Below are 21941 nucleotides of genomic sequence, written 5' to 3' on the forward strand. Positions count from 1 at the left end.
CTTTGGTGTGAGTGTGGATCAGGATAGGTGAGTGAGCATGTGTGAGAGTCTCCATGAACAATTTGCAGGTGGATATGTGTGTGAGTGTGTGAAGGCGTCAGGGTGCTTGAGCATGGGGTGAATGCAGGTGAAGGTATGTGTCTGTGTGAATGAGTGTGTATGAGTACCTGTAGCGGGGTGTGAGTATGTTCATGGGATTGTTGTGAATAGGTAAGAGTGTGTGTATGTGTGTGGTTTTTGAGTGTGAATCTGTACGAATGTGTGGGATGCATGTGTGTCCACATGTGTTAGGGGCTGGGGGCAGGCCTCCTCCTTATCCTCCCCTCTCCTGCTGGTGACCTCCTCCACATCCTGCCCTGCACTCTTGCCTCCCCTGCCCCTGGGGAACAGTTAGGAACCATCTGGTCCACACATCTGTCCTGACCTCACCACCCTGCCAGCCTTGGTTCTGTGTCCCCTTGCAGTACTGAGCCAGGCATTGTCAGGAGTTCCTGAAATTGGTGGAGACCCAGCAGGTCTCCACCTATTCCTTTCTGGTCCCCCTCGTGTGCCCCAGGCAAGCCCCTTCTCCAGGCCAGTGAGTTTTCCTTGCAGAGCTAGGGGCCCAGTCCTCCAGAGCTGCTGCCCGGAGTGATGACTCACTGCAGCTGATGTCATCCTCAGGAGCCCAGGCCTCCATCACACTCAAAGACGCTTTGTTCCCCAAATGAAAAAGGATGGGCCATAAACTGAAAGAAGTTACTGCAAGACTCTTCCCAGATGCCCACGGTGCTCATGCCTGCCCACACCTGCCAGCCTCTGCTGGACCGCTTGGTGCGTGTGGTCCCTGCGTGGCTTTGAACCCAGGTTCAGGGAAGGCCATGAGGAAGGGGTCTGAAGGCCCTCACTGCAGCAGGAGAGCAAGACACCCTGCCTGCTTCCTGGGGCTCAATTCCGCCTAGCTCACGGTGTGTGTGTGTGTGTGTGTGTGTGTGTGTGTGTGTGTGTGTAGTGGGTGGTGCAGGCCCTGGCCACAGGATGAGAGTCATACACTCTCCAGGCTCAACTCGTCGGTTCCCTGGTCTCTGGGCCTGCTTATCCAATTCTATTATTTATTCTGTAACGGCTAACAGTTGGGGGATGGCTGTGAGGGGAACTGCAGAGACCACAAGGGTATCTGGCTCAGAGTCAGTCTATTCGCTGGGTCCTGAGTGCTCCTGATGCGCTGAGCCCTGTGCTGAGCACAGCCCTTGTCAGGTTGTCCATTCTCTCCGGGACAATAGAATGTTGTCCATTTTCTCCAGTCTCTTCTATTGCTGCCCTGCTCTACAGATTAGTCTACAGCTCAGAGAAGCCAATTGGCTTGCCCACCCCAGTTAGTGGTGGACCTAGGGCTCACACCCAGGTTGTTCTGCTCCCAAAGCCCAGGTGGTTAACCCTTACCTGTGTCTGCCAACCAGGCGAGGGCATTAGACTCACCCAGGCCAGACTCTGGAAGACTCTGATTTGATAGGGCCGGGCAGGAAGAGCAGATCCCTGTCTTTTCAGAAGCTCCTTGGGTGACTCTGATGAGTGGTTAGGGCTGGGACCTTCATACCACATCATACTACATAGTCAGATTTGAATCCTGACTCCAGTTGCTCATTATCTTCATGGCCTTGGGGGCAGTAACTGACTTTTCCAAGCCTCAGTTTTCTGTCTTGTAAAATGAGGTTAATAATATCTACTTCATAAAGAATCAAGGGTGAAGAGATGATGGAAAGCTCTTTGAATAGTGCCTGTCACGCAGCACGCCCACAGTAAATCTTAGCCACAGATCTTATTGTTTCTTTTCATCCCTTTATGGGTCACCCTTGCTGGACTGTGCTGGTACTGGGGACCGAGATATGGATCTGCATGGTCCATGCCCAGGAGCCCATGTCTATGCGTATCAGGGAAGGAAGGGCACTAACCAGCAGAATGCAGAGAGGAGTGTGCTGAGGTGGAGGGATGCTCAGCTACTGTGGGGACACAGATGGAAGGCCGTGGGGGAAGCCAGGAGGCGGTGGGCTATAATAGGTTGGCTCCTGCACTGCGGCTTTGGGTGAGATACTTCCCCTCTTTGGGGCTTGATTCCTTCCTTTGCCAAATGGGAGAATGACCCCCATCTTGCCTCCCTTCTGGCAGAGGGAGCAGATGAGAGGATGCTTCAGAAACCACAGGGGATGCTGCTGGGTACAGACTTATTCCTGCTGGGGCTGCCAGCTGGACCCAGCTCCTTCCAGCTGCCAGGCAGGGCAGCCAGGCTGCAGAGCCCACACCCTGCTAGGTCTCTGACCACCTCCAGGCCCCTTCAAAACCATCCTTTTCTCAGTTGAGGTCAGAGGCCTGAAAGAAAGAGACAGAGTGCGCGCGAGAGAAAGGAAAGCTCATACAGTAACTTCATTGAGCAGGAAAATTCTTGCACTATATATGAAAACCGGAAAAGGGAAAGAGGCGTTCTAAGTTTACATGTAGAAAAATGCTCTTCTGTAATTCAGAAAAATGAGGTCTTTGATTGTTGGCAAGCCCAGGTCTCCCTTCTAAGTTGATCCAGGATTTTTTTCCCTGGCAGGGAAACAGTTCTTTTTTCTAAGAAATGCATTGGGTGGTAGGTTTTTCTAAGAACCTCTTGAATCTGTGCTGGGTGCAGATAGAGCCCCTGCAGCAGGAATTCTGTTGCACTCATTTTCCTTGGGAAGGGAGTCAGGTAGAGCTGGGCGCCTCGGGGACTCCAGGCTGGGTGGGGTGACGTTTCCTCCCAGGCAGAGCCATGACATTTTCCTGGGCACAGTGCTCATCGCCTCTGGCCAGGTTGCGCTGCCCAAAGGCAAGGACATCTGTGAGGGGAGGGCTGGATTTGTGCTGGTCCCTTTTGGAGTCATTCCTTCCAGGCCTGAAGGCTGTGGGCTGAAGGAACTGGCAGTTAAGAGTGGTTAGAGAAACTGGAAAACAGATGGGAGATGAGGATGCAAAATTGGAGACATTCAGACCTGGCAAGGGCCTTTGGAAGCCATCTGATGCAAGCCTCTCATTTCAGATGAGGAACCTGAGGCTCAGAGAGAAAGGAGACGGCTACATTGGGCTGGTGGCAGAGTCTGCCTCACAGGCCACGGTCCCACCCTGTATAATGTCCGAGAGGCCATGGTGTGGAGGTCCAGGCTGACTCGTGTGTGGTCCAGGGGGCAGAGTTAGGCCCAGCCAGGCGGGTGGAGGCTACAGGGGGACATGCCTCAGCTTACTGACTTCGATTTGCCCAGCAGTGGCCAGGGTTGCCCTGGCGTGGGGGATGAGCTCCTGGACAGTGGACATTATGCAAGCAGTAACCGGATGGACTTTCGCTGTGGGAAGGGAATGTGGCGGAGGAGGCTCCTTCTCCAGATGGTGAGCTGCACATTTTCTGCATCAAGTCTGTGGCTTGGTGCACTCGCAGCAGGCAGCATAGGAGGTATTGGGGATCTCCCCTCTGAGTGCAGGGAAATCCAGGAGAGAGATGCCCTGCTGGAGCCCCCAGGGCCATCATGCGCACTTTACCTATACATACTTAGCCTGCCTGCTGGCTCCAGTAACCTGGGGTCATCTGGACCCTTGTGCCTGCCCCAGTGGGAGCAACAGGAGTCAGTGAGTTGCTGTTTAAGCTGACTGAAGTGTTCTGTAGTCTTCACAGCTGCAAGTGGAAATGGGATGTAGGGAGGGGAACACCCTTTGCCTTCCCAGACAGCCGGGGTAGGAAGGGGGCAGAGGATGGGAGGGAGGCACCTGGGTTCTAGTCCTGGCTCGTCCACAGTTCCCCACTGACCTCAGGCCCGCTCTCTTGGGTCACTTCCAGACCTGACTCTGAGTCTATTGTTGGGGCCACATTCTCCCAGTTTCCCTAGGCTCAGGCAGTGTCCCTCTCAGCTGCAGCCCAGGAAGCCTTTCTTGCGTTTCATGGGTGCAGTTCTTGGTATGGCCACCAGGGGCCGCTGCCGCGCGCGTTCCTGAAGTGTCCTCAGCCTCCCTGTCTGGCTCTCTGCAACCGGCTTTGACCTAGAGCCAGGGGAATGCTCCTCAGTCCCTTGGGGCTGACAAGCACGAACACTGGGCTCAGGTCCCAGATATTCATCTGTGAGATGAAGATGGAGTTTTGCAAAGCCAGATTCGGTTCCCTAAGGAGGCAAAGCTCCATAGCCCAGGCTAACCCCAGGCACTGCTTCAGGACCCCACAGATGGAAAGGCTGAACCAGCCCATTACACAGAAGGAGAAACTGAGGTCTGCTTGGGGAAGACAGGTGTTAGCTATCCTGGAGAGGAGGAGGGGGAAGGGTTCCAGTTCTTCACCTCCTCTGGCCTCTGGTCACGGTCATCTCTGTGGAAAGAAAACCTGAACCCTGCCCTGTTTGTTTCTTCATCACTAGAATTCTGTCCCAGTTTCCATGGAAACTAGCTTTGGACCCCTGGGAGGAAAGTTGCACCATGTGGTGACTATTCAGATTTCCTCTCCCCAGTCCACCTCTAAAGCCGTCTGATTCCTCTTCCCTGTGCCCCCGGGAGGGGCTGCTGCAAAGTTGTACTCCGGTACCCAAACCAAAGACTTGAGGAGAGTGAGGCCCAGTTGCATCTGTCTGCCCCCTTTCCTCAGGCCACAGCTCTGAGTGCCTGCTCTCTGCCAAGCTCTCATGTGGGTATTTGAATGGGGGAGTCATGCCTGTGGCTCTGTGTATAGTGTAGGAGTGAAGCTCCGGGGTCTTGGGGTGCAGCTGAGTGAGCGTAGAAAGATTCAGCTGTTAAAAGATAGGGGAAGGTGTTACCAATAAAAGGGACAGAGTGAGCAAAGGCAAGAACAGGAAAAGGGGGAGAATGACGAGAGGAATCAGAAGGTGTCTTGAGTGGAATTTTGATTTGATTCTGAGCATGCTGGGGAGCCATTGAAGGCTCTGGAGTTTGAGTAGCATAAATGGCTGACTGCTAACAGAGACATCTAGATCAGGAACTCCTTGAGAGCCTGCATTCTGGTTTCAGTTCCACATCCCTAGCTGCACACAAGGCATAATGTGGGGGCTTCACAAATGTTATCAAATTCACGAATGGAAAAGTGGGTTGAAGAACCCCCACTGAAATGAAGCTGCAAGTGTGTGTGCCAAGTCGCTTCAGTCGTATCTGACTCTTTGCAACCCTATGGACCATTGCCCACCAGGCTCCTTTTTCCATGGGATTCTCCAGGCAAGAATACTGGAGTGGGTTGCCATGCCCTCCTCTAGGGGATCTTCCCAACCCAGGAATCGAACCCACATCTCCTGCATCTCCTGCATTGGCAAGTGAGTTCTTTACCACTAGTGCCACCTGGGAAGCCCAGAAATGAAGCTATCCCTATGCATTAATGAAGTGAGATTAAGACTGAGGTCAGATGTCCTCTGAGATAGGCAGTTATCTGTGGAGAATTGTGGCACCCTCCCACAAAAGGCCCCAAGCTTCCTGAGGCTAGAGAGTTCTGTGATCAGTCCCCTATTAGCACCACCCCCTCCAGTCTTGCCCCTCAAGGATGGTGGAACGTCCTTCCAGCAGCTGTGATCTCCATCCCCCTGCTTCCCACCCAGCACAGAGCCATCCCAGGACAAGCCTATGGACCTAGCTGCTGGGCCTGTTTGTCTTGGCTTCTTGGCTTCTCTCCCCTCCCTGGTGGCTGCCTGAGCAGGTGGCCCTCCTGCCAGAGGCCAAGGGGAAGTGAGCCAGTAGGCCCAGGCGCAGCCCTGAGCATGGGTCACTCCAGGCCAGAGGTCACTCCCTGCCATCCCACAGCATGCCGTGGGACAGTGTGTGTGGAGGGAGGGGGCGGTTGCTGAGAGCACAGCAGGGGCTGACTTGGACTTCCTTTAGGTTGTGGCTTGGCTCCCCCTGTGGCTGACCCAGTGGAAGCAAGGCCTGCTGCCTGCTGCTTGCATGCTGGTTCTCCCTCATAGCCGAGGTCTGGGCAGCAGGGGGCAGGTAGGATTAGGAAAGGATCTCTTTGCAGACTTTGGTTTTTACTAAACTTAAACCTTTGGATCAAGCAGAAGACCAGTTTCTACTATTTGTTGAGCACTTGTACTTTTCCTCCATTATCTCATTTGGTCCCCATGTGTGAGATGGGTGGGACATTCCTACATCACCAGTAAGTTATCCGCCCAAAAGCTGCCTACTTGGTAACTGGCACAGGCTGGATCTGAACCCAGCTCTGTCCAGCGCCAAGGCAGTTCTCTACAGGCTGCCTCTTCCGTCCACTCTCGAGCTGGCCCACCAGTGGCCTGTGCCTAGCGTGGCTAGGGCAGCCCAGGGGTCGTGGAGGGGCGCCAGTTGCGGGTCACCTGCCACTCCAAGTCACCCCAAGGCAGAATCACATCTCCCCCTCCACCCATTCTTGCTTCACTGCTCCCCCTGTTACTTCCTGGATGTGTGTCCTAGTCATGAAACTCTCTCCTTGACCATTATTTCCCTGTCTATAAAATAAGGAGGTTGGCTCGATGGGTGATTTTTTCTTTTTTTTTTTGAAGCAGAATCCCTCCTGGAACTAAGAATTCCCAAAATGGCCATGTGGAAGCCTGGGCTTTACTGCTTTACATGGCAGCACTGGGCTGGTTTAAGCAGGCTTCTGGGTGGAAACCTTTCAACCCCTGTCCCGGAGTCCCTGAACCCCACCTGTTCCTGAGTCCTTGGAACACCACTTAGAAACAAGCCTCTGGATGAGAGGCCTGGGTCATATACCCACTGTGGAACCACACATTCTGCAGACCTGGAGCATCCCACTGGAAAGGGGCTTCCTCTCCTATTCTCAGTTGGAGAAGGAGACGAGCTGGAGGAAAAGCTTTCACTGGATCAGATGGAGAAGACAGAAAGCTATCAGCAGGGTACTCATGCTTTTATTTGGCTTTTATCTTTAAACTGTGGAGGGGAGAAAAGAAATCTCAGCGGGGTGCTTGCTTTTATTTCTGTTTCATTACTTTTCACTCTTTCCCCCTTTGTATACAGAAATGGGCTATCTTTGAGTGAGGAAAAACATAAAAGATTTTGTACTTTCTAAAAGAGGATGTAAAGAGTTTATATCTTTAAAAATATGTAAATGTCTATTTTTCACTTCATGTGCTTGAGGTAAAATTCAAAAAGTACAAAAGAGTATCCATTGAGAAGAAAGTCTGTTGTCACCCAGCCACTAGCTTCCTTCCCTGGAGAGTCTCTGGCCTCAGCTTCTTGTGTATCTTTCTAGAAATATTCTAATATATATTTTATGTATTTAACATGTATTAATATATGTACTTCCAATGGATAGCATGGCATCTGGTCCCATCACTTCATGGGAAATAGATGGGGAAACAGTGGAAACAGTGTCAGACTTTATTTTTTGGGGCTCCAAAATCACTGCAGATGGTGACTGCAGCCATGAAATTAAAAGATGCTTACTCCTTGGAAGGAAAGTTATGACCAACCTAGATAGCATATTCAAAAGCAGAGACATTACTTTTCCAACAAAGGTCCGTCTAGTCAAGGCTGTGGTTTTTCCAGTGGTCATGTATGGATGTGAGAGTTGGACTGTGAAGAAAGCTGAGCCGAAAAATTGATGCTTTTGAACTGTGGTGTTGGAGAAGACTCTTGAGAGTCCCTTGGACTGCAAGGAGATCCAACCGGTCCATTCTAAAGGAGATCAGTCCTGGGTGTTCTTTGGAAGGAATGATGCTAAAGCTGAAACTCCAGTACTTTGGCCACCTCATGCGAAGAGTTGACTCATTGGAAAAGACTCTGATGCTGGGAGGGATTGGGGGCAGGAGGAGAAGGGGACGACAGAGGATGAGATGGCTGGATGGCATCACTGACTCGATGGACGTGAGTCTGGGTGAACTCCAGGAGTTGGTGATGGACAGGGAGGCCTGGTGTGCTGCGATTCATGGGGTCACAAAGAGTCAGACACGACTGAGCGACTGCACTGAACTGAACTGAATGGATAGCAATTCTATTCTGCACCTTGTTTTTCTGTTTGTTTCTAGTTCATACATCTTGTTGTTGTTGTTGCTCAGTTGTGTCCGACTCTTTGTGACCCCGTGGACTGCAGCTTGCCAGGCTTCCCTGTCCTTCCCTGCTTCCCGGAGTTTGCTCAGATTCATGTCCATTGAGTCGATGATGCATCTTCTGTCGCCCGCTTCTCCTCTGCCCTCAATCTTTCCCAGCATCAGGGTCTTTTCCAAGGAGTCAGCTCTTCCTGTTTCATATTAACACCTAAGGAATCACACCTTTTTAAAGGCTTCACAAGTGGACTTCCCTGGTGGTCCAGTGGTTAAGAATCTGCCTTGCAGTGCAGAGATTGTGGGTTTAGCCCGTAATTAGGGAACCAAGATCCCACATGGCACAGCACAACTAACCATGATCAACTAAGACCCGAGGGAGCCAAATAAATAAATATTTTTAAAAAATAAATAAAGGCTGCATTGGATTGCTTTGTGTGACTATAACAAAAGTTAGTATTTATTTAACCATTCCCTGAGAATTCCAAGATGGAACGGTTTAGATATGTCCAGATACATTTTAAACAGTGCTGCAATGGATATTCTTTTAAGTTCTTTATATGCACATATATAACTTTATCTGTTTCAAAAATTTATAGAAGTATAACCACTGCGTCAAAGAGTACACGTGCACTTTTAATTTTGATACACATAGTGAGGACGCTCCTCCCGCAGATGTTATCATTTTACACTTCCAGCAGCAGTGCATGCAATGGCCTGTTCCCTCAAACGCTTGCTAAACAGGATGTTAGCCAACGCTTTGATCTTTGCCAGTCTGATAGGGAAAATGCTGTCTCTTCATAATCTTACCTTGTATCTTTCTTGTTGTGAATGAGGCTAAGTATCTGTTCGTATGTTTAATAGCCCTTTTTTTTTCTTTTACTGTGGAAAGACTTTCCTATTCTTTGCCCATTTTTTCTTTTGGATTATTTTGTTGTTGTTCAGTCTCTCAGTCGTGTCTGACTCTTTGCGACTCCATGGACTGCAGCACACCAGGCTTCACCATCTCCTGGAGCTTGCTCAAACTCACGTCCATTGAGTCAGTGATGCCGTCCAACGGTCTCATCCTCTGTCGTCCCCTTCTTTCTTCTTCAATCTTTCCCAGTATCTTCGGATTATTGACCTCCTGCTTATTCATTTGTTTTGTGTGTTAAGGTAATTTGTTTGTTGTCTGTGATATATGCAGCAAATATTTTATTAAGATTGGGATTTTATTTGACACTGTGGGAATTTATTTTTGCTATGCAGAACTTAAAAAATTTGTGTGTCATTAAATTTAACCAATTTACGAATCTTCTTATTTTTGCCTTCTTGGGTTTGCTATACTTTACTTTCTGTTTTAATGCAAATTGCAAACTGGACAGAAAAAGCATTGGATTGAGAATCAGGTCTGTTTATAATTACTAAACCCCTTCCCTTTTTTAACCTCAGTTTTGCCTTCTTTCTGTAGACTGAAGAGGTTGAATTTCATTTATTTGTTCATTTTTTTTCATTCATTCATTCCTTAGCACTGAGCTGGAGGCGGGAACATAGAGATGAATGGTGTGGTCCAATGGGGAGAGAGACAAGTGACCAAGAGCGACCTGCAGTGTACAGGGGGTGAAAGTGGGGGACCCTAGTGTGTTTTGAAGGAGGAGGATGTAGGTCAGGAGGTGAAACAAGGGATTTCGGGGGTGGGGAGAACGAGGAGTTATTCTGGTAAAAATAGCCAGTGGGATGAGGCGTGGAGGGAAGAGCATTTGACGTGGGGGGAGAGGACCTGCGATGGCCTGGGGCACTGGAAGGACATCATCAGGCTTGCTGGGGAGTCAGAGTGCTGCTGGGTCTAGACCAAGAGGGCCCTCCAGCCAGGTGCCCAGGCCGCTGGGTACCCTGAGAGCACAGGTGACCGGAGAAGCCTTCTCATTAAGGCCTCAACATGATCAGACTTGCCCTTTTGCTGAAGATGCAATAATCATTTTCTTTAGTGTTGTGAAATATTTACCATGACCGTTTTTAACAAAGAATACTACAAGGAATACTTTCGAATATCACCTAGTTTAAGAAATAACATCATCGCTATAGTTGAAAAGCCCCATGGACTTCTCCCCAAATCTCATCTCTCTACCTCCCCTAAATGTTGGCAGGAACATGCTTCTAGTGGGTGTGTAAAATGGCACAGTTGCGTCTTAATGATAATTAAGATAATAATTACATCAAAAAGAAATGATAATTATAGCATGCGAGGTGGGCATTAACTAATGCTAGAGTGGTAATCATATTGCAATATACAAGGGTATCAGATCAACACTTTGTTCACCTTAAACTTATACAGTGTTATTTGTTGGTTATATATCAGGTTTTTTAAACGGCACAGTTGCTTAAGAGAGCAATTTAACCATACTCAGTGAAGTTACAGGTGCAAATGTTCATATCATTGAATAATTTCCACCCCAAAGTGGTGGACTCACTTGCACAGGTAAGCACAAGGAGATGTGAATAAGAAAGTCCATAGCAGCAGTGGCTGTAATAGTGATGGGAAACCTCACTTTCCATCAGCAGAAAGATGAAGTAATCCACAGTGACTTATTTATACATAGGATACTGCTATGAAAACATGAGACTTGGAGCCACACTCAACAGGGATAAATCACAAAAATACAATGTTGAGTGGGAAAAAAAAGTTCCAGAATACACGCAGCCTGCCAACACTTATATGAGGTTAGGAGACAGGCACTGCAGTGCTGAATTCTGTTAGAGACATATACTCGTGTAGTAAACACACAAAGACATGCATGGGGATGATAAACACCAGACCCCTAGAGTGGCTGCCTCTGGGGCATGGGCAGGGGGAAAGGATCAGAGAGTTCCTGAGAGCTTCGGCTGAGTTGATGTTTCCTTTCTTAAGTGGGGTGCTGGGCCCATGCCTATTCCTCATGTTATTCTTGTCTTAAAAATGTTAATAATATATTTTATATAGCCCAGAGTGTCCCCAAATTATCATCTCCATGTGTAATCAATCTAAACAGATTAAATAAAATGACCATCTTACATTCCTTTTTTCAAACATTACTTTTTCAAAATCCAGTTTGTATCTACTGTCCATCCGCAGGGTTCCTGTCCACCTCTTCCTGGGACCTGCATTCTTATCTCATCTCTTTAGGTGCATGTGGGTGCAGGTGTCTGTAAGCCAGCCTGCAGCCTTCTCCCAGGGAATAGTGGTTGGGTGGCTCAAGGCTTATGAGCCTAAGTCCTCTCCAGGCCACCACAATGGAGCCCTATGTTTCTCCCGGCAAAGGGTGGTGGTGAAGAGCACATCCTCTTTAGTCAGATGCTCTGGCTTTAGACTTCTGATGGGCTTACTTTGGGCAAATTTTTTACCTTCTCTAAGTTGTCTCTGGGGCTTCCCAGGTGGTACTAGTGGTAAAGAATCCACCTACCAATACAGGTGATACAGTTTCAATCCCTGGGTTCAGCAGATGCCCTGGAGAAGGAAATGGCAACCCACTCCAGTGTTCTTGCCTGGAGAATCCCATGGACAGGGGAGCCTGGTGGGCTACAGTCCATGGGGTTGCAGTGGGGCACAACTGAGCAACTGAACACACACACACACACACACACACACACAAGTTCTCTCTGGAATAGAATGGGATAATAGTACCTATCCTCATAGCGTGGTTGTGAGGAGTAAATGAACTAATGTATGTGAAGAGCTTACAGCCTGCTAAAAATGAGAGATCAGGGAATGTGGGTGATGCTGTCATAATGACGACAGTGACAAAGGGAGTTGACAATGCATGACAATGATGCAAATTTCAGTTGTCCTAACGTCTGGGAGCACTTCGATTTGTCCCTGCTTTCCCCCATATCCTGAGGCACTTGAACAGTAGACTTCACTCAAAACACAACAAAACAAACCTGCCCACTTTTACAGAGAGAAATGGGGGGAAATCCCTATGTTGATGTGGGGGAACATTGTAGAAATATTCTAGAAATATTCTGATATGTTTTCCAAACTAATCATGACTTGTTCGTGGGTAATGAAATCAATTTAGTAGGTTGTTTTCCAGCATGTTTTTAATAAAATAAAAGAGAAAAAGAATTGTTAAATGGAAAGGAAAACATCGTAGTGCCTGGTGAGTATTAAAAGTAAATAATGTTTTATGAAACATCTGTTTCAGGGTTACAGATATATATTTGTCTAAATGTGCATAGTGGGTGGCCATGTAAATGTATTTCTTATTATGGGTCATTGTCAAAAAAGTTTGACAAACAGAAATTAAGATGCTGCAGTGGGCTTCTTGAAGGATCCCATTTCATTTCCTGAGTATATTTCCTCCTTATTTCCAAGCAGAGAGGAACATATGTGTGAAGCATGGGCTCTTCTCTCCCTCCCTGCAGAATCGGCTTCCCGGGGCCCCCTGGACCTCACGGAGCTCGTCGGCGTCCCGCTGCCCTCCTCTGTGTCCTTTGTAGCTGGCTATGGTGGCTTCCCAGCCTACAGCTTTGGGCCTGGTGCCAACGTCGGCCGCCCGGCCAGGACCCTCATCCCGTCCACCTTCTTCAGGGACTTCGCCATCAGCGTGAGGGTGAAGCCCAGCAGCCCCCAAGGCGGTGTGCTGTTTGCCATCACGGACGCCTTCCAGAAGGTCATCTACCTGGGCCTGCGGCTCTCGGGCGTGGAGGACGGCCGCCAGCGGGTCATCCTCTACTACACGGAGCCTAGCTCCCAGGTGTCCCGCGAGGCCGCCGCCTTCCTGGTGCCCGTGATGACCCACAAGTGGAACTACTTTGCTGTGGTCGTCCAGGGCGAGGAAGTGACCCTCCTCGTGGACTGTGAGGAGCATGGCCGCGTCCCCTTTCCAAGGTCCTCCCAGGCCTTGACCTTCGAGCCCAGTGCGGGAATCTTTGTGGGCAATGCAGGAGCTACGGGGCTGGAGAGATTCATTGTGAGTTCAAGTCTTCCAGACGAGGAGGCTGCTGGACACTGCAGCAAACACGAGCGACTGTTCTTATTATCATTTTATCCTTATGTCCTCGGGCATGCATGCTAGTGGGACAAAAGCTAGGCTCGAAACTCAGAACTTAGATTCTATTGCTGAGTTTTCAGTGTAGCCTGATGATTTTAAACAGCAGCTGAATTCTCTGATCCTCTCTGTGTTTTCTTATCTGTGAGTGGGGATTAGAAAACTTAGGCTATAGGGCTGTAGAATCATGTGAGCTAGCCTGTGTGAAAGCACTTTTTCTGTTTTTAGGCATTATAAAAAGGGTAAGGTTTGTAATTCAAGGTTTGTTCAGTGATTTTGTCTTTGGAAAATGGTGACAGCTGCATATAATTTCTGCGAAGGTGGAAGAGCTGAGCTGAGAGTGTGAGGTAGTTGCTGTCTCTCCTTTGGGACAATGTGCCTTGAAAAAATATCAGAAGACCGATTTTACTGTCAAATGGATTTTTATGAACGAGCCATTCTAAAGCAAATCCCAAGTTATTGTAGTCATTCATTTAGTCACCACTAGTCTTACTGGGTTGGGAGGATCCCCTGGAGGAGAGAATGGCTACCCACTCCAGTATTCTGGCCTGGAGAATTCCATGGGCTGTATAGTCCATGGGTTTGCAAAGAGTCAGACAAGACTGAGCAACTTTCACTTTCATTTTGATTCTTACTGATACCTTCCCAATTGATTCAAGACAGGATTGAGCTGGAGTTTGGGTTTATCTGTAATACAGTGGAATATGGATTTTAAGAAGGTAGAATCCAATGAACAGTTTTGAAACTCTCACTTGGAGATGGACTTCCCTGGTGGCTCAGATGGTAAAGAATCTGCCCACAATGCAGGAGACCCGGGTTCAATCCCTGGCTCGGGAAGATCTCCTGGAGAAGGGAATGGCAACCCACTCCAGTATTCTTGCCTGGAGAATTCCATGGACAGAGGAGCCTGGCAGGCTACAGTCCATGGGGTCACAAAATTTTGGACACAACTGAGTGACTAACACCACCACCACATATGCAGAATGGGCTGTCGGGGGTAGGGAGGGGAGGCAGAGTGGAGGCAGGGAGCCTGGCTGACAGCTACTCTGGGGACAAGTCCTTCCACCTGGAAGCTTTGAGCCATGGGGGAGAGACACTTTCTGGTGGGGGAGGCGAGTACTTTAGGGTTCACTGCTGACAAGTTAGGGACCTGGGGACCTGTTAGGAGGCTGCTGTTATTCTGCACTTTGAATACTGAGCTCTCTAAGGACCTCTCTGGTTAGTGAGGCTCATTTTACATTGTCCCAGGGAGAGCCCCCCTTAATGAGAGCAGGCCTGGGGATGGCATGGTTTTCTTTTCATGGCCTCGGGCAGCACTTCTCACTCCTGTCCTTTCACTGGTTCTGCTCTGTATAAAAACAGTCGTGTGTCCCAGGGGCACTTGTGCTGTAAACGCGGCCTCTGACCCCTCTGCTTTCCTCTAGGGTTCCATACAGCAGCTCATCATCCACCCTGACCCCAGGACTCCCGAGGAGATGTGTGAAGCTGAAGACTCCTCGGTGAGCCGCCCCACTTCTCCCTGCCGCCCCACTTCTCCCCGTCACCCCCACTTCTCCCCGTCACCCCCACAGTGGGCCCTGAGGCCCCAGCAGCCAGAGAAGGGCCCGGCACCCAGGCAGTTTTTCACCCCAAACGTCATGGAGTCTCTGAAATCCCCTATCTTGGCAAGCGCTCCATCAAGTCCTATTTTGAGCTTTTTGGCTTTGTTATTATTTTTGAGAACTTCAGCCATGTCTTTGGTGTTTGGTGGAGGATTGGTGGCGGGGGGAGTTGTGTTTCTTCTAAGGTGTTAGGTTCTTGCATGGCTGTACCAGTCAATGGCCTGGTTTCCAGACTTCCTGCCAAGAAAGGGTGTCAGGATTCTAAAATAAAAGTTAAAACTCCAAGACATTCTGAATGTAAATTCTTATAAAAACAAACTTAAATTTAGCTTTTATGCTTGGCAAATGAATCAGTTCCTCAATTAAAGGGGGTGGTGAGCAGGAAAAAAAAGATGGCTCCTTTTCCCTCTTCCTCCTTCCTCCCCCTCCCTCCAGGCTTGACTGAGTACCTGCAAGGTGACCGACCTGGGGAGATGCGGGAGATAAAGAGATGAACTGGGGACCGTCTGCATCCTCAAGATGCTCAGACATACCCAAAAGCAGTGATAGACCTGAGTGTAATTGGTCCTCAGACCCAAATTCTACAAGTCAGGCGGGGGCAGGAAGGTGGAAGAGGAAGAACAGGAAGCCGGTCAGGAAGGAGTTGATACCTGATCAGTGACAAGCAAGAGTCAGCCAGATGAAGAAGAAAAGGTATTCCCAGCAGAAGACACCGCACAAAGAAGGAAAGTCATAGGCCAGCAGAGCATGGCGTATTCGTAGACCTTCATATCCTCTATCTGTCAGCCCCAAAGCTAAGCATAAACTTCTTTCATTCATTCAGTAAAAAATGTTGCCAGTGTACTTGGACAGCCAGCCCCTCAGAGGTAGAACTTGGCCCTGGGAGAATATTTGCTCTCCTCGAGTCCATGATTCCAGCCTGGCATTCCCATGATGCTGAGAGAAGGGAAAACTTGTGTGTATATATTGCTTCATCTCTATGGTGCTATTAATATTGAACAAACAGAAACAATCCAAGGGTCCACAAGCAGGTTACAAAATCATGGCACACAGTGTCCTGGCTGCCATCAGGGGGCTAATTGTGAAGACTAGGTAACAAGAGGAGGATGTTCTTCAAATATAGTGGTTCCCAGTGAGAAATTCTGATGACAGTCAGCACAGAGGGAGTGCCTTTTGATCAAGATAGGAGGGCACTTGGGCAAAATGTAAGTAGGTATGTTGGAGAGACTACATTGATTGTATTTTTTGTTTGAGCAATAAAATGTGGAAGGAGACAAAAAGAATAGCTCAATCACATGCTTTCCCCTTCACCCCACTTTCTCTGTACACCTCCATCTACATCTTTCCTTTTACATGCACCCTGCTTCTCCATAGGAGTCTGTTTCTATGACTCCCCAGTTATCAACTTTTCTCCCCCTCTGCCCACATGATTTGTCTCCACACAGGCATCTGGAGAGACCAGCGGGCTCCAGGAGACGGATGGAGTAGCTGAGATCTTGGAAGCAGTCACCTACACTCAAGCCCCAGTGAGTACTGGGTACTGTGCTATGTCATCTTGGTCAGCTTTTAGAGGGCTAGGCATTGTCCAAGAGGACCCAGACTTGGTCTGAAGTCTCTGTCCTCACATCTGTGACTTCATTCGACAGCTCACCTGGGGAAGTCAGGAAAATACTGGCCAGTGGGCATTTTGCAAAATCCTCAGTGTAGGGGGATTCCCTGGTGGCTCAGAGGTTAAAGCGTCTGCCTCCAATGCGGGAGACCCGGGTTTGATCCCTGGGTTGGGAAGATCCCCTGGAGAAGGAAATGGTAACCCACTCTAGTATTCTTGCCTGGAGAACCTATGGATGGAGAAGCCTGGTAGGCTACAGTTCACAGGGTCGCAAAGAGTCGGACACAACTGAGCGACTTCACTTCACTTCACTCAGTGTAGGGGAACGCCGATACCCAGGTGCCACCCTGTGCTGTGACCAGGGGAGGGCTTTCCAAAGGCGAACTCTGCTCCATCGCCTCCCAGCTGTGTGAGCTTAGGTGACTTACTCAGCCTCTCTGAGCCTCAGCCCCTCTTCCACCAAACAATAATCAGAGTGCTATCTTGTGGGGTCCTTGCGAGGTCTGATGAGGCTGTGCAAGGAAAAGGTCTCAGCCCAGTGCCTGGCACAAGGGAAGTGGCTGTTGTCGCACTTGTTCGGGGCTCTGGCTATGAGAGGGAAGTTGGGGCCCTCACTCCTGTGAGATGGAGAGCCCTCCTAGGAGCTCATTTCTGGTCCCATGGGAAAGGCAGCGGTGGTGTGGGCCTCCTCCCTCCTGGGAATGTGCCCTGTGGCCGAGACAAGGAAGTGGTTTTGAAAGCATTGAATCAGACTGTGGAGACACCAAGGAGCCTGTTCTAATAAAAACAGCCAGCAGTGTCTGAGTCACTGAACACGGAAGCCCCAGCCATCTCCTAGACTGGTCTGGCTCAGTCTATGGACACATCTCTGATGGAAGAAAGCAGGGAGCTGGAAAGAAGGCAGAGGCTATAAATCACAGACCTCCGGAGACAGAGGTGTGGGTGGGGCAGAATAGGACCAGAGTCTGTTACTGTGAGAGGGCCTTAACGGTCACCTCTTCCTGTTCAGAGATGTACAGAAAACTGCCCTTGGTACTACTGAACAAACTGTGAGGTCCAAAGAAGGAAAGAGACTGGGCCTAGGGTGTGTGGCTGAGCTGAGGCTAAAGCACAAGTCCCATTATGCCCCATCAAGGATTTGGCCATGACCTTGTGCTGCTGGCCGGGGTGGTGTTGCAGGGGTGCCCCCCCAGGACCACAGCCAATTTGGGGGTAGCTGTGATGGAGAAAGTGAAGGGTCCAAGGTGCCTGCCTGGGTGGTGACTCGGGGTAGCTGTGCTGAGCAGTGTTGCAGTCCCATGAGCCCATCATCCCTTGGCCACCCCACTGGCATGTCCAGGACGTAGGGCAGCAGGGCACAGAGCCATGGTCCTCTAGGCTTTCTGGTCTGATGCTGCCCCCCAGTGTACCAGCTCACAGCTAGGAGTGAGGCTGACTCGGGCAGAGAGACTAATAACCCAAGGTGGTCCTGAGGGACAGACTTGAAGCGGGGCTTAAGAGCATGGGACGCCATGGAGGTGGAGGCGGGTCAGGCACGGCTGTAACCTCTTTCGCAGGGCGGTGTTTTCCTTTCGTTCCCCGGGGGAGGCACGGGAGTGCAAAGCTTTGCCTGAGGATGTGCAGTCTGGAGGCGGCAGAGCCGGGTTTCCAGCCTGGGTCCAGGCCACAGTCAGTCACATCAGCCCCAAACTGGGGACTGCCCCCCCTTTCACCCTCCCCTGGAAAACTCCCCCCCCGGCTCCCCACCCCAGGACGGGGGAATTTCCCTCTTTGGCTCAGACGTTCCCCTCCCTTCTCTATCTGGCTTTTCTCTTGGAATGAATCTCACTTCCCTGTCCTCACCCTTTGCAACCTGCCACCCTCTAAGATACAAACCATGACCCTCAGACTGAATCATGGACTGCCTGAGCGGTCAGGGACTTAAAAAGCCAGCCCCTCCTCACCTCCTTCCCCATTTAGGGTAGGAGTCCCTGCTGCCCCATTCTTCCTCCTGCTAAGTCAGTGTCTGCTGACACACCTTTCCATTTCTGGAAAGCTCTATCTTTGCTGAGTTAGAATTAATACCCTATGGTTCTCAGCCCTGGCTGTTCATCAGAGTCCTGAGTGTGTGTGTGTGTATATGTGTGTATATGTCTGTGTATATGTCTGTGTGTGTATGTATGTGTTTATCTATACTGTGTGTATGTATGGGGTGGGGTGGGGGGTGGGCGGAACTAGGAGTCGGTCTTAAAAAAAGCCCCTTGCCTGGGCGCATGCCCAGACGTTCAGATTCATGAATGAATGGAGTGAGATCGAGGGTCTGTCTTACACAAAGCTCTGCAGAGGATTCTTTTCCACATCCAGGACCTCTCTTCCAGTGACACCCAAGGCTCACAGATCCCCAGCACACCAGGCCCTTTCACCCCTCGTCCATGCCTTGGCTCCTGCGGTTCCATTTGCCAGGCGGGCCCTCCCCCATCCCATCTCTACCTGGCCAGTTCCCACTCCTTCAGGGTCCAGTCCAGAGCCCCTCATTGGAGGCCACGGCCTCGGTCCCCTCCTCACGTGTGGCTCTCCATCCTGTAATCTCACAGCGAGTAGTGCCTGGGTCTGTGTCTCCCCGATTGTCCAACAGTTCAAGGACAGACACCCTTCTTATTAATTCATTTCCATATCCCAGGGATCAGGTAAGCCATGGAACACAGTAGGGCCTCAAGAAATATGTGTTGAATGAGGGCCAGCAAATTACCACATTTTAATTTAAAATTAAAGACTCAACATTCGCATTTTGTCACAGGCCACGCTGGTTCTCCATCTACACTAACCCCTGAAAACCAGCAGCAGCCTGTTGGAGGCAGGACCCCTGACCCTGACCACCAAGAGTTGGCTCACCAGCTCTGCCTTGAACCCAGGCTTCATGGCTGCCTTGGTGGGAGTTTATCTAAAGAGGTTTTCAGCTGACAGGCTGGAGTCAGTGATTCCCTGTAACCCAGCATTTGCCACATTGAGTTACTAAGCTTAGCCCACCCTTTCCTGACTGTCCTGTGTTTCCTGAACCCTGACCTGCCCTACCTGCCTTATCTCCAATCCCATGTCCCTTATGAAGCCACTTGGCTTCCAGCCACCGGCAGCTTTGCTCCAGGATAAACACGGGCTTTCTTGGCCCCATCAGGGAACCATGTGAAGTGGCTTCCCCTGGACCCTGGGCAGGGAGAGGAGAGGAGAGGACCTGCCTGGGGCAGAGGTGCTTACTGCTCTGCTGGATCACTGTACAGCTGGGAATGAGGAGTTCTTCTTGGTGCTCTTCCCAGCCTCTCCTTGGGTGGGAGCGTGCCTGTGTCCCGCTCCCACTACCCCTCCTGGTCCTGCCTCACCAGCCTTCTTTAGTGCATCCTCCTGGTCTCCTGGCCTAAACTTCAACACCCCCGATCCGTGTTTTCATTAACACCAGGGTGAACTCCCTAAAGTTCACACCTGCCCGGATCCCCTCATCCTGCTACCCAAGGGATGCTGTTTGTTGCTCCTTTACAAGCCCGGACTTCTCACCTAAGAGCCAGTCCCGTCCCTCTTGCTGCCTCCCCAGGCTTCATCCCCCTGCTACTCCTCCAGCCCTCTCCAAGATCAGGTTTTCAGGCCCTGTCAGTGTTTTGTCCCTTCTTACCTCAATGCCTTCCTCCATTCCTGCTTTCTGAAACGGTTTCTTCTTCAAGGCTCAACTTCTTGAAGCCTTCCATCCTTGCTCTCACCTTGGAAACTTTAGAGTACAGTAAACTACATCTTTTTTTTTAGTACAGAAATATTCCATATTCATAATTGAAAAAACAAGTGTAGATGAGCAAAAACATAATTATTACCTTTAATATCAATACCCAGAGAAATCACATCTAGTGATGTGGATGATGGCTACCATTTATGGGCTCATGCTCTGGACCTGGCCCTGTACCAAGCACCTCCATGCATTTTATACCTTTTAAGTAGTTACTATTTTATTATTATTATATTATTCCTCCCCATTTTATAGGGGAGGAAGCTGAGGCTCAGTAAGTTATATGACTTACTCAACATAACATAGCTAATAAGAGGAGAGTTGGGATTTGACCTGAGTTTGATTATGAGAACTGAACCATTAAGTCCTAAGTTATGGGGCCCATAAGAATCTTCCTTGTTCTGATGGACCAGAGACTCATCATTTATATACTAGGTTCTGACATTAAGGAAATAGCTTTCTGTTATTAGTCAGGATAGGTAAGTGATGGTTGTGGTAAGAAATTTACCCTGAAACCTTAATGTCTTAGTTATTTCCTGTTCTTACCACAGACCCAACACTGGTCAGCAGGATCCTTCTGTTCACCCCAGTCCCTTGAGCTCAGAAAATGATGAGACTGTCTGACCCCTGATGAGCCCTGGGTCACAGGAACTGCTGTTTGACTCTGGGTCTGGGGATGACCTTTGCTACCCTTTATCAGGATTCCTACCTAGATGTCTGAATTGTTGTTTCCAACTATTGGTTTTTTTGTTTGTTGTTTCCTAGTTGGCAAAGGTGGTTAAGATATAGGTTGACTTTGAAGAAGCTGCACAGAAACTGAAGTTTCCTAGAAAGGAAACCATACCTGTCTTTTATTTTCATAGGCATGCGTTATTAGTATACATCTGGGATTGGATTTATCCAGCTTTCGCTGAACACAGCCCTCTTCCCCCCGCTCCCTCTCTTCCTTCCTTCTTCCCACCCTCCTTCCCCCCCTTCCTCCCATCCTTCCTTCCTCCATCCCTTCCTCTGTCTCCTCCCTCTAACACATCTTTACCGAGCACCTCCTCTGTGCTGGCCTGGGATGCAGGGATCACAGGAGTGTGATCTCTGTGCTCCAAGAGCTTCATCCAAGAGTAGCAGGGTCTCGCTGTAAACTGAACAAAATTTAATTACCCCAACATGCACCTTTTTCAGGGACTGAGGAAGATCAGTGATGACCTAGGTACACAATAGGCAAGATAAGGCTTTCTGGGTTTATTCAGCTTTTGTGGAGATACTGTTTTCTCCAGTGATACTCACTGCCGTCTTTCCTGCTCTCATGCCAAGTAAATCCTTTTGGGTCTCATTTTTCCTCCCTGCAGTCTAAAGAAGCAGAAGTTGAACCCATACACACACCTCCAACTCCATCCCCTGCCTCTGAGGATGCAGAGCTTTCTGGTGAACCTGTACCTGAAGGGACCAAGGAAACCAGCAACTTGAGTGCTGACCCGCACAGCAGCCCCGAGCAAGGCAAGTCCCTGGAGCTGCTTCATACTCCGTGGGTTATGTTGAGTGATGACTGGGCGATGTGTTTATGTATAGATGATGTGTGTGTGGAGCATCTCACTTGACTTTCCCTTCAACCTTGAGTAAGGAGCTGCAATCATCCTCACCTTACAAATAAGATGGAGAAGTCAAGTCATGGAGAAGTGATGTCACCCAGCTAAGATTGTACAGCTCATAAATGGCAGAGCTGGCATTTAATCTTGATACCAAGCACTTTTAACCCCCAGACTCCACCCCTCTAGGAGGGCCTGGAGTGTGAAAAGCTTGTGATCACTGTGACTGTTTATTAAATACCTACTGTGTGCCAAGTGTTATATACTTCCTCTCCAATCCCTACAACACATCTCCTAGTTGGTAGTATTAGCCAGGATTTTACAGATGGAAAAACCGATGCTTGGAAAGGTGAGCAACGTGTCCACAGTCACACAGCTAGTGAGTGGTGGAACT

General features: G+C 49.4%; 1 protein-coding gene across 2 annotated transcripts in view; it reads left to right on the top strand.

Annotated features, from left to right (window-relative positions):
* Window positions 1–21941, top strand: part of COL15A1 (collagen type XV alpha 1 chain) — a 103324-nt gene that overhangs the window by 22514 nt on the left and 58869 nt on the right. For both annotated transcript variants that reach the window (XM_070375547.1, XM_070375546.1), the window contains 4 exons: window positions 12387–12934; window positions 14437–14511; window positions 16059–16139; window positions 21311–21458. In XM_070375547.1, coding sequence (XP_070231648.1) covers window positions 12387–12934; window positions 14437–14511; window positions 16059–16139; window positions 21311–21458 — 852 coding nt within the window. The remainder of the gene's footprint in view (window positions 1–12386; window positions 12935–14436; window positions 14512–16058; window positions 16140–21310; window positions 21459–21941) is intronic.

Source organism: Bos mutus, chromosome 8 (genome assembly GCF_027580195.1).
Source record: "Bos mutus isolate GX-2022 chromosome 8, NWIPB_WYAK_1.1, whole genome shotgun sequence".
Lineage (NCBI taxonomy): Eukaryota > Metazoa > Chordata > Mammalia > Artiodactyla > Bovidae > Bos > Bos mutus.